Below are 13,759 nucleotides of genomic sequence, written 5' to 3' on the forward strand. Positions count from 1 at the left end.
CTTTTCAAATCAGAATTCTATCTCTCTGTAATGTGGGAGTCTCCTGTTTACGATGGAGCAGACCTCTCTGTGAGTCTACAAGCTTGTATCTGTGCTGGTACAGAATCTAAACTATGATGTTGGATGCCTATTTATTCATACTTGAAAATGCAGCTTTTTTCATGTACTTTTTGCAAATTTAACTTTTTACGGATTTGTTTTTCTTCTAAAATAATTATAAGATTCCCTAAATTGAACCGTAATAACTACAATATTATTTAACATTTTTTTGATTTATATTACTTCATGTATAACAATAACAAGTAGAAATACAAAACACTTTTGCTTAACAGGTTTCACTGATGCATGTAAAATTTCAAGCCAATTGCTAATTCCATTAGATTACATGTGTTACTATGTCACATCTTAAAATTCCATACAATTGTACCATGTTTGTTCACAAATTTATTTTTTTTTTAATTTTTTTGTTGCTATCATGGTTTCCTATAAGACTATAAAAGTGTTCACTAACGCTCGGCCAAATCCCATGGAGTAAAATGCACCATCATTTAACTAGATGTTGCTTATATAGAAATAAAGCTTCATGCAAAATATCCAGTCAATAGATCAGTATATTCTAGAGTTATGCGGACAGACAGAAATTAAATTTTTCTAGATCCTCAAGTGAAAGGCTTCGCTAATGCTCAGCCAATAAAGCATTATTATTTAACAAATTTCTCATAACAAAGCATTCCTCTAACACCTTTCTTATAAAAATAGTTTTTCTTGAAAAAAATCTATCTGAACAGGTAAGAATTAATGCAAACAACATTACAACAAACCTTACCTCAATAATACATAAAGGAAAAATTCACACGAAGTTCACAATTAATTGTTAAAAGGTGAAGCTTAATCTGTGTTAAAAAGTTATAGTGAAGCTTTTTCTCCAGCACACATGAATAGCACCAAGGTAGCTCCTGTTGTAGTAATAGCAGCAATCATAGAGGCACTCCAAGCAATTGTCATGATGGCTTCAGAATGGCAATAGCATAACTGGTAGTCAATTGGATGAGTGCAGAATCTTGTTTGGTCCAATATTGAGTAGCTTGATGTATTTCAAGACGTGAGATTAACATGAAGTAACAAAAAGTTACTAAATAAAAGTAATAAAACAGGAAGTACTCACTATTATCTGCAGCGTTATCGTCTACAACGACAACCAGATTGCACAATGCATCTACGGTCTTCTGCTGGCATTGAAGGTCTTGCTGTAGCTCACAATGAGTGGCCAGCTGACTGTGCAGGTCCGACAGGTCTGGACCAGTTTGTGACATACGGGAGATCCGGTCCTCGGTGGCAGTCAGCCACTCTCGTAGAGACTCCAGTTGCTTCTGCTGAGCACCCATCAGCAGCCCATGGATACTGCAACAAACAACTTACTCTCAACAGCTGTAACTGGGAGTGGTGATATACTGACTGTGCAGGTCTGACAGGTCTGGACTCGTTTGCGACATACAGAAGATCCGGTCCTCGGTGGCAGTCAGCCACTCTCGTAGAGACTCCAGTTGCTTCTGCTGAGCACCCATCAGCAGCCCATGGATACTGCAACAAACAACTCTCAACAGCTGTAACTGGGAGTGGTGACATACTGACTGTGAAGTGTGAAAGCTTGAATATTCTGAACCATCTTCACTTCAGATCTGGTCTTCAGTGCATATGAGCCACTCTCACAGCAACTCTTCCTCTGCTGAGCAAACATCATATTCCTCTCATCTCACTTACTGTAATTCGGTCCGCATGACCAACTGATGATACAGCACTGGACATTTGGAAGATACCTCTTGTTGACAGTCAGCTTGTTTTGCAGAGTTTGGACACCACAGCACACAATGCTCAGTTATCCCATTGTAACTCATAGTTCATTATGCAGATTTCAAAGAAATGGACCTATTTGCAAGATACAGATTTGGTTCTCAGACAACTAGTTAGTCACTCCTAGAGCTAATTTGCTGTTAAATCTAGTTCTCAGACATGTAGTCAGTCACTCCTAATGCTTATCTACTGTTATATCTGGTTCTCAGACAACTAATCAGTCACTCCAAGAGCTAATCTACCCATCAGCTACTCATGGATGGAGCAAGACACATCTCTCAACAGTCCTGCAACAACACTACATCAGTGAAATCTTGTCCAGCAAAAGGGCATACTAGTAGTACAAAAAACCAGTAAGAACATCTAAATAATTAAAAACAAAAAAATCAAAACTGAAAAAATAATACTAAAGAAAGGTAATGATGTGATCTATATCTTTACATTGTACAGTATTTTATTTCAGTACCTTGCTTGCTTCTCCATGGCTTTCAGGCGTAAAGCTTCCCATCTGGAATTCAGCAACCTCATTTGCACTCTGACCTCGTCCTCCTCATCTCTGTTCAAACCTCCCTCAGACAACATTCTTGCTCCCTCCTCTAGTACTGCCCCCACTCCCTCCTGATGTCCAGACAACTCTAACAGGAACCCCTGTAGACAGCAAGATTTATTGTAGAATGACAAATTGTGTATAATATCCTTCTGCCAGCTTTATCACAGGTTCAACTGCCATAAAAATAGTGAAATAGGGTGATAATAAATCTGATTTTTTACAGTTTCATAATATTAAAAAGTTTTTGTAATTTTCAACTTCATAATGAGTTTTTTTACATAAAACATGTTAGTTAAAGGTAATTTTATTCTCTACCTAACTAAACGTAAATAATCACAACTACGATAGCTGCATGGTGGCAATATAAACTGTTTTCATGGGTACCAATAAACATGGTGATTTGTTAAGTTAAATTTAACAGAAACTTTTAAAACCTCAACAAATTTTTAGATATGTTACTTTGTTATTGGCCTGTTTACTGCTGTTTTAAATATAGATTTAGATAGAGTATCAAATTTAAAAATAAATATAGTAAAATTTTCATGTTAGTTCTTTTATAACCACATCAATGTTCTCAAAAAACATGAGCTACAAACAATTTTGATCTTACAGAATGGTGAGTGATTAATTCATCCAGTATGAAACACTTATTTTTATAAATAACTAGCTGTTTCCCACAGCTTTGCATGTTTTTCGTAAGCTTTGCCCGTGTATGTGAACTTCTGGTTTAATTGAATTATATTACAACGCTGATGTAGAGTTTGCCTTGTTGCCACAATCAAGAAAATATGTTTATGTTTATAGCCATTGTGCACGTACATGTACTTTATTATAAAGTGGTCCAACACTCAAACTTTAAGTTCAATCAGAAATGTATCTTAAAGATAAATATACATAATAACTTAGCGCCTTCAAATAGTGTTTGGCTATGTAATATACGTAATTGTCTCGTAATTGCAGTTTATAGTGTGCAAGCGCTTTGAGACCTTTTATCTTTTGTAGCGCTGCTTGGTGGTGAGTTACATCAATGGGCATAGCTTATAAATATTCTCCGTGGAAAGATATGTATATATAAATTTTTATAATGGTCTGTCTAATATTTTGCGATTCCATAAAGGACAAACACACAAACATTCATTTATATATATATATATATATATATATATATATATATATATATATATATATATATATATATATAGATAAGTATATAAATAAAGTGGACAATCTGAACACAGTGGTTGTTCTACTTGTGAGGTGGTAGGGGTAACTCCAAGAGTAAGTGGAGATTTTGGTAGTCCAATAAGATTGCACAACTCTCCTAGTCACCTTAAAGAGACACAAGACTTCTAGGTCAAACAAATGTGATGATAGTAGAACAAATGTAATCAGTACGGAAGTGTTAAGCTTAACACCAGAATATTGCGATGAGGAAAATGTCTCTCCTTCTGTTTCTGTAAGACGTCCAAGAAGGAAAATTAGGTTGTTAACTGACAGTCATGGTAAACTGCTAAGTAAACTTGTTACAAGAAAAATGTAATAGTGGTTCTGATGTACTTTCTTTTGTCAGACCTGGTGCTAAGTTGGATCATGTTGTACATGATATAGATGATGTATCTAGTGATTTATGTAAAAATGATTATTTGATAATTTTTGGTGGGACCAATGATGTAAACTCTGGACACTGTAGTATTGAAGATTTATTGAACTCATTTACCAGATTATTAACATCGACTAGCACACAAACGTGATTGTGGTTGGCCTTCCTTATAGACGGGATAGGCCTGATCTAAATAGTTTAATTTCTAAGATTAATATGACAATTTTTCAAAATCGTTTCACAGTTTGTTCATGCCATTTCCTGTCACTCAGCTCAGTATTCAAGCCTCAACTTTACACCAAATTTGGCCTCCATCTTAACATTTTCAGGGAAGAGGAGGATAGCTAGTCTCCTTTTTAACATGATGCCTGTTGATTGTAGCTCCCAAACCTCTCCTATTCCTGTCTTAATTAACCGAGATCTCTCATATAACTATATGTCCGAATCACTCCCAGTTATGTCGGATACAGTGCCGAAAGACACCTATCCTCCTAAGAAGGACTGTTTTTTGAGGGCTGTTTGCCGAGAGTGGATTAGTGTTTTAATGAATGGTAATTGTTCTTTGGTGGGCAGGCCTATATTACGAAGTCTCCGAGTTATCCATCAGAATGTGCAGGGTGCCAAGGCAAAATGCCTCAAATTGAAGTTTTACTTGATCTGTACTCCCCAGATTTGCTTTGTATCTCTGAGCATTTTTTTAATAAAGCGGACCTAGACTCTTTCAGCATGCCTGGCTACTGTATTGCTTCGGGGGTACTGTCGTTCTATCTTAAAAAGAGGAGGCGTTTGTATTTTAGTTAAGGAACTACTTAAGTTTTAGAAATTGATATGTCTGAGTTCTCACGATTGAGGGTGTTTGTGAGTTGTGTGGTGTTTAGAGTTGAGTCTGAAGCACAATAGTATTATTTTTATATGTGTCTATAGACCACCTAATCAGAGCATTTCTGAAATAAATGATTTTTTTCTATCGATTCAGCATTGCTTGGAAACCTGTATCCATCTTGACAGATGGATTGTTTTGTCTGGTGATTTTCAATATAGATTTTTCCACCATTAGTCAGTCATCTAAAATTTTTATCGATCTGATGAATTCGTTCGGCTTGGTGAGCACAATAGACACTTTCACTCGAGAATTTAATGGTTCCAGTTCACTCATTGACAACATATTTAGCAAATATTCCAAAGAATATGTTTTCACCTCAGGTTCTAATTACTGGAATTTCCGATCATCATGCGCAAATTGGAGACATTGCCTCATTTGTTCCTTCAACCCACAATATTATTAAATTTACATTCAAGCGGTGCTTCACCCCGGACGGCATTCGGGTCTTGAGGAGTCTTCTGAAGGGTGAAATCATGGCATGAGCTTTTTGGAGCCGCTGATGTTGATGAAATGTTTGACTCATTTCTTGCAATTTTGTCATTTTATATTGATTGTGTTTTTCCTACAAAAAAGATTAAGTTCGGTACATGGGGGCACTCAGATGAGGATTCCTTTGGATGAAGATCTAAAAAAACTTCATAATCGCCTTTTGTTTCTCTACTCGCTGTCTAAGCATCTTGACTCTTCTCATCCTTTGAGAGTTTCTTTTATTCAAACCAAGAAGGAGTTTAGGAATCGCATCCATTCCGCCAAAGCGAAAAAAGTATTGACCTACATCAGCGGAGCTCAGAATAAACAGCGAGCTGCTTGGAATGTGGTTAAGGATCTCAATCCTGATAAGAAAGCTAATGCCTTCACACATATTACGCTTAATGACGAGAATGGCGATCTGATGAACAATCCTAGGATGATTTCAGAGAAATTCAACATCCATTTTGCAGAAATAAGCCAGAGTTTGAGAGATTCTGAGGGGTAATTCTTCATTTGTTCCTCCTAGATCATTGTCTTCATCAAGTATGAGTTCCTCTATATTTTTTGCTCCAACTGATAATAGAATGAAATCATCTCAGTCGTAAAGTCCTTGAAAAACAAGCAATTCAGCAGGATTTGATGGAGTTTCATCCAGGATTTTGTTGAGCTGTATAGATATATTGGCTGATCCTCTTGCACAGATGCGAACTCGTCATTTGAATCTGGGAAGTTCCCATCACACTTGAAGCTCTCAATTGTAAAACCTATATTTAAGAAAAAAGGAAGTCCAAATGAACTTAGCAATTACCGCCCCATTTCGATCCTTTCTACATTTTCAAAAGTTCTTGAATGGCTTGTGCTGACCAGACTTTCCAATTACCTGTCTGTCAATGGAATTTTACATGACCATCAATATGGCTTTCGTGAGGGGTTGTCTACAGTCAATGCAATTTTTAGTCTTTCTAACTGAGGTAATCAAACTCATTGGATAACAGGAATCACGTTTGTTTGGCCTATTTTTGGATCTTACGAAGGCTTTCGACGTTGTGGATCACGGGTTGTTGCTCAGAAAACTTGAAAACTTGGGTATTAGAGGGAAAGCTTTTGATTGGATTGCTTCTTATCTCCTGAACCGTAGACAGATTGTTGAAATTCCTTTTATTGATGATACAGGGTGCTTAAGAAAACAATTTTCTGAGGAGCGAGAAGTACGCACTGAAGTTCCCCAAGGCTCCGTACTTGGTCCTTTATTATTTTTACTATTCATAAATGACATCCATCGAAGCGTGAAAGGTTCCAAGTTGTTTTTGTTTGCTGATGATACCTCTTTGGTCATCTCTGGTTTGCAATCGAGCCGAGCTTGAAATCCAAACCTTTGTTCAGGCCAGTAATTTGCTGCAGTGGTTGGGTGAAAACTCTCTGTTTGTAAATACATCTAAAAACCAATTTTCTTGATTTTGGAATTAGAAAGTCTGCTAAAACGTTGATTGAATCTCAAAACATTATGATTGGAGAGTCAGAAATGTTGTCCTTCTTTGAATGTTAATTATCTTGGAATTGTTTTGGATGATCAGCTAAACTTTTTTAGTCACATTGATAAAGTCACGAAAAAAAACTAAGCAGCTGCATATTTTTGATGTATAGGACTATCCTGTTTTGCTAGTGAGGAAATTCTTTTGCTTACTTACTATGGCTGTTTTTATCCTTACCTTTGCTATGGAGTCTCTATATGGGGATACGAGAGTAAGAAAACTCAATATGTTTTTCGTCTCCAGAAAAGAGCTATACGGATTATTTTCAAGTTGAGTCGTTCCCAGTCTTGTAGAGGTTACTTTCGCAGTAAGTAAATATCCTTACGTTCCCATCCATTATATCCTTCAGTGTCTTTCTTTTTACAAAAAGTATCCCCACCTTTTTTCAGTCAACGTTAATCCAGCCCATTAATTACTCCTTAAGAAAAAGAAACAACCTAATCCTACCCTGCCATAAAACATCTTTTTTTGAAAAACAAAGTCTTTTACTCCTGCATCCGCCTTTTTAACTCTTTGCCATCCTGCTTGAAAATTGTTGTGGACGATAGGGAATTTCAAAATCGTCTGAAAAAATTTCTTATTTCGAGAGAATATTACAGTGCCCGGGAATACGTTGAGGATAATAAATTGTAGTAGATCACTCCTGTTATATTGATTTGGTCTTGTTGTGTTTGATCTGTCAGTGAGTCTATACTTTAAGTTAGGATATTATAATTTTTCTTGACGAATGCCTATGCATGTTATGTTTTTGGCAATAAAATGAATTGATTGATTGATTGATTGATTGATACTTATAGCAACCTACAACAATATTAAGAGCTATATTTCCCAAATTAAAACTAATGACTTTTTGCAGTAATAGTAAATTTATTATTTACAATGCAAAACGTTCTCGTTTGGCAAAATAATTTATTAAAATACATCAACACTTATATTTATATTTTTTTGAAAACTATGAGCAGCCATATTAAAAGCAAGAAGGTTACAAGGAAAAATCAGAATAATTTTATTTGATAAATTCCAATTTCATTTAACTGATAGATGAAATCAGTTCATTTTCTAAAATTTCAGTGCACAAATTTTATAGAACTCTTCAAACGGTAGGACATATTTTTAAAAAAATGTGTTTTATGTGACTATTTTTGTGTACCTCGTGAGAGTGAAAATGTTCCTTGATAGTCTCAAGATCAGCCTCCGCCAACATGAGGTCCTGACTGAGCCGGTCCTCAGCCTCCAGTAGCCAGGTGAGGACTTCCTCCATCGCCACCTGGTAACCACCGAGTTCCACAGAGGCGTTGGTGGCCAGACTTACCGGCCTTGATGTCCGGGCCTCCGCCTCGCCCAGCACACCCTGTCATTGATACATAACTCATTTCAGAACATAGGAACTATCAACGACCACAACAAAGCCTACAGCAAGCACATTTTACCAAATGTTTGTAATGATAGAAATCATGCCTTACTGTACAATAACATTACCAATATTGTGTGATATGTAATATGACCCATCACATTTTGTCAGTGAAATTTTATCTTCGATTTTAATAAAATTATTGAAACTCCATGGTAGAAACCAATCATGTGCAGAATCAGTATGCCCTGTATAGTGTAGTTAACATCATTGTTGGACAAATCCAGCAACATGCAAAGCATTGAGTATACAACTAATACAATGCAATATTTACTACACAATATTATTAAATGTACAGTCTTCAAATGGATAGCTGCATTTAGTATGTAACTAATACAATACAATATTTACTGCACAATATTAATAAAGGTACAGTGGTGTTTGGAGAAACAGTTTTCCTCACTCACGCACTCAGCTGCAAAGTTAAAACTTTGTGAAACATTGCAGGTACACATTCTGGTGTCATGTACAAACAAGCATGTGGCAACTGATGCAAAAAACAAGCAGGTAAAGAATTTTCTATGTATTTTATCACATTACTATTACAATCTGTCAATGCATTTGCATACTACAGTCCTTTGAAATAGTACAATGAGTGCTGTGCCAAGCAATAGTGTAGTGATTGTTTTGCTACTCTAAGGTTGAATTTAGATTTTAGTTAAATAAAATGTCTAAAAAAGTGGACAGAGAAAAACCGTTTGAATCATGTATTTGAAATTACAAAATTGCATACACCGATAAGAACAGCTTAATGAAATGCTAGTTTTAAATTAATAAATCAGGAAGTAATAACTTTTAAAGGAGTTTAAATTGTATTTATTATATAACAAATTTTTAGAATAATATACATTAGGGGTGTGTTGGTGGCAGTGTTGCACAATTCTTGAGAAGGGTAGTGTTACCAATACAAGGAACTGAGGGGGATCTGAAAAGTCCGATTTTAGTGTTACGCAATTAAGGGACGACCCCTTATGATGTTCCAAAACCGGTGAAAGGTATGCTTACCTCAGGCAGTGGAGAGGCGAGGGAGCTGCTAGTATCTGACTGCAGGAAGTCGAGGCTTGTCACCTCCAGGGACGAGTGGGGGAGAGACTGGAAGAGGCACATGACGTACATCATAACTGACTTCTTGTCCGGAACTGACGTGTTCACATCTGTAAATACCACGTGATACTATATATTCACTTGAACTTTGTTAAAAGGTTTTCCTGTTAAAATTTCATTTAAAAGTACAGTACATAAATGGGTAGTTTGGTCTTATAATTGAGATAAGGGGATGTAGCAGCTGGGAGAAGCTCTTTTGTAAAGTTAATGCTTTCTATTTATAATTAAATATATTAAAATAATAAGCAATATTAAATTTAAATAAATAGAACAAATTCCTTTAATTGTGTAGCATGTTATGTAGTATTAATGAATACACTTCACGAATACAAGGTTCATAAGCTGTTTCCTGGAAATAGCTTCTTGATAAGTGATTTTTATAAAATAGAGAAGGTATTCGTACAAATTTGAATCAAAATGGAAAAACCCCTATTTCTTATCTCCAATTTCACACGACAGTGATCCTCATTCTTCAGGAGCTACATCTCTTGGTATGATTACACCTGTGAAGCACAAAAGTTGCTGGTGGCAGCATCCTACAGGACGGTGACCAATGCTATAAGTCTTCAGTCTGCACACATTCGGTAGTCACCATATCAGTGGTCAGGAACTTTGATAGGCTTTCACCTTTTCCAGAGTGCGCAAGCGCATCCCCTTCCCCCAGCCCAGCTTCCAACTGGCAGATGCCACGAGCGTGTCAACCAGGGTAGGAGTGCAAATTTTCTCCCACAGATCAGTGCAAATAGTCTGCCCACCAGGCCTCCCTACCAACTCACAGAGACTTGTGGGTTACGTTCCTATCAACATACTGTGGGGACACCGGCATCCAAAAACAGGGTTAAGCTTAGACTGGCACTTTGTAACAATAATATAAAACTGAAATATATGATGAAACTACAATAAATTTTTAAAAAACACAGCCATATTCTGTACTTTATGAATTCTGTCAATACATTTTCTCAAAATGCAAAAACACTAGAAACTTTCAGTCAATGCATGTACATTAACACATTAACTGCATGGATGCACATCACCCATCACTACTAATCACACTATCCTAAATGTTGCAGTGAACGTGTTAGCATCATGTCATATAGATAGAAATATATCATAGTTTAACATGTTGACTGCAACGGGTGCATATCATTACTAATCACACTATCACACACTATCATAAGTGTCACAGTGAAAGTGTTTACATCATATAATCTAGATAGAGATGTACCATAGTTAACCACATTGACTGTGTAGACGCACATCACCAGTACTCTCAGTATCCTAAAGTCAGTACATGAGTCGTGTCACAGTGAAGGTGTTAATGGCCATCAATTACTGCAAGGCCAATGCAAGATAAATGAATATGAAAGAGAATAACCTGTCCTTGGATAGGATGAGAAAACCATTGAAACTCTCTCGTACAGTTGATGCCAACTTATTTTAGGATGTCAATTCAGCGTAACTTAGAAAGCCAATGCAAGAAACGCAGTATGGCACTTGACGTAATATACAAATTTATTTGGCTTGTTGCAGAGATTACCTATGAAGTATTCTGAATGTCATTTGTGATATGGAAATGTATAACGAGGCGTGACTGTAACAAATCCGGAACTCATACTTCTGGTGCCATATAGAGCCTACATAATTAAATTTATAGCCAAGAGATACGTACAGTGAGATGTGCAAATAACTGAAAATACTATAGTCGGTGAACCCGTATAGTTATACTAAAGGTTGTAATATACAACCATATAAATCAAGAACATACGAGATAGTCCAGGAGCCAAGAGTTAATTTACATTGAATAAAGCACACAACTTGGTTTTACTTAATACCAATGGAGAAATTCCCACAAAGAAAGAAATTGATTACGTGTCAATTGATTAGGTAGGGAAAATATGATCTGAGAAATAATTATCATTTCATATTTTAACCTTTTTGATACCCTACACCAAAACTAATGTAGCTGACAACCAATGGTGTGATGCTTGTAATTTAAATGTAAGAAATACATCGTTAGCAAGTACTGTAGTAAATAAAATCTGATAAATCTGAGAATATGAGGTGGGTAAGTGTCTTCTTCTTTAGTCTTACAATTCTAAACTCTAACTAATGTATGTTGTACTGGTATCTAAAGTAATACTAACATACTTCAAAATTAAAATATACTTGTAACTCTCAACATGTTCTGAGTACTAATTTACTGATGGTATAATTTAACACTGAGCGTACTATACTCTTGTTAATTTTATAGAGTAACCTAAACCAAATTGCCATATCAAAATAAACTATTGATCCATTGTTTATGCTCAATCATAATTGAATTTAGATGCTGATATAAAATGTTTGTTTTACCTTATCAAACAAGACACTACACCCCTCTGTATCAATACATAAAACTCCAGAACTCCAGTAATGATAGGCAGTAACCTTTTATTAGGAAACCGACGGTCTTATTAAAATTGTGTCTTTACCTAACCATCTATCCTTCCATCTGTCAGTCCATCCATCTACCTATCTGTCAGAGGGATAACTCTTAATGGAAAGGTCTGAGATATTTGAAATTTGATATAGGTTCCTCTTGTCCTAAGAAAGCCATTGATTGTGGGGCCTAAAATATGGGGCTAATATATATATTGCATTTACTAGTGGTATTTGCTTTCATAACATGGTTTCAAAAAGTTTAATATTTTAAATTTTTTTTAATAAAATAGAGCTAAAAGTATATTAATTCTATATTTCTCATAAAATCTAATCTAGAATTACAAACCTTCAGGATCAAGAAGTTTTTCAATTCCAAACTGCTCCTGTGCGATACGGAATGCATGTTCCAGTCTTGCATTGGGGTGGCGACGGGTGACATTGGCAAAATCGAACAAATCCGGCCTGAAGTGATGTAGAAGAGCATTGAACGCGAGGCCGTCTGACCATGATGTTGTGAAGTTCCTCACATCCACCCCGGAATAGTTCTGTTAAAAAATAGATCAAATTAATAAATCTGGTCTGAAGTGATGTTGAAGAGCATTGAACACCAGGCCATCTGACCACGATGTTGTGAAGTTCCTCACATCCACTCCAGAACAGTTCTATTACAAAATAGATCAAATATTATAATAAATCCGGCCTGAAGTGATGTAGAAGGGCGTTGAAAGCCGTCTGACCACGATGTTGTGAAGTTCCTCACATCCACTCCACAACAGTTCTATTACAAAGTAGATAAAATATTATAGTAAATCCGGCATGAAGTGATCTAGAAGGGCGTTGAATGCCAAGCCGTCTGACCACGATGTTGTGAAGTTCCTCACATCCACACCAGAACAGTTCTGTTACAAAATAGATCAAATATTATAATATAGAGTATATCACATATTTACACAATTTATAACTTTCAGAATTAATTTTCTCTGGTGTTATTGCTAAATTAATTTTTTTGTTATTAAATCCCTCATAGTAAATAAATACTAAAACAATATTAGAACACCAATCAAAACGGTGAACGGTGGCGGATTGGAGGTTTCATGTTCAAGGTATAAATTTACAATTTTTTTTTAAGATTTTACTGTATGTATATAAACTTTTGTAAAGTAAATGCAGTAATTTATTTTATGCTACATATTTTTGTGTGAAATTTTCATAACAATACCAGAAATATTATATCTATCTAAACAATGAAAACAAAGAAAGGATAATAAATTTAATAATTTGTAACACTACAATTAAAACATTATAATATACATTTTTTTATTAGTTGCATATATTCATAACAAATTAATGCTGTATAACATGTAATATTTCTTACTTTAAGTTTTATATCAAGTAAATCATGGATGATTTAAACTCAACGTTACAAGAGAAACCAACTGTTGTAGCTTACTAAACCACTTTAGCATATTGGTGTGAGCAAAGAAAGTTTGCAAACTTCATATTATCTTCAATTTGAGATGATTTGTTGCTTATTCAAAGTTCTCCAGTAATTTCATGATGGGTTTCTGGTGTAATGTGCTTTTATTAACACACACAAATCCATTGATCGGTCTGAATTTGTTGTTATTTGCTCATAAATGTGTGTGTTGGGAGTTATTTGTTTAACTTTATACATTTTTGCATATTTACATCGTAATTAATTGTGTTGAATGCTTTAGTACAATCTTGCATAAAATAATTATAGTAAAGAAAGAATTTTCCTTAACAAACTAATAAGAGTAAAATAATGTTCTCCAACATTCAAACAGATTTATATTTCGATTTAGATTGTACTAAAATCAGTAATAGTAATTGTAATAGATATAAAAATATTTCAAAAATTCAAAACAGAATTGTGGGGTGTAAGAAATATTAATTAATGCATGAATAATCACTT

At 35.2% G+C, this 13,759-nt stretch overlaps 1 protein-coding gene across 1 annotated transcript in view; it reads right to left on the reverse strand.

The window, feature by feature from the left end:
- The window catches only part of LOC124361172 (dystrophin-like), a 56,955-nt gene that overhangs the window by 37,490 nt on the left and 5,706 nt on the right, over positions 1–13,759 (reverse strand). The window contains exons 4-8 of the mRNA XM_046815212.1: positions 12,170–12,368; positions 9,304–9,452; positions 8,038–8,238; positions 2,318–2,499; positions 1,166–1,401 (exon numbers count right to left, since the gene is read on the reverse strand). Coding sequence (XP_046671168.1) covers positions 1,166–1,401; positions 2,318–2,499; positions 8,038–8,238; positions 9,304–9,452; positions 12,170–12,368 — 967 coding nt within the window. The remainder of the gene's footprint in view (positions 1–1,165; positions 1,402–2,317; positions 2,500–8,037; positions 8,239–9,303; positions 9,453–12,169; positions 12,369–13,759) is intronic.

The sequence above is a fragment of the Homalodisca vitripennis genome, chromosome 4, assembly GCF_021130785.1.
Source record: "Homalodisca vitripennis isolate AUS2020 chromosome 4, UT_GWSS_2.1, whole genome shotgun sequence".
NCBI lineage: Eukaryota > Metazoa > Arthropoda > Insecta > Hemiptera > Cicadellidae > Homalodisca > Homalodisca vitripennis.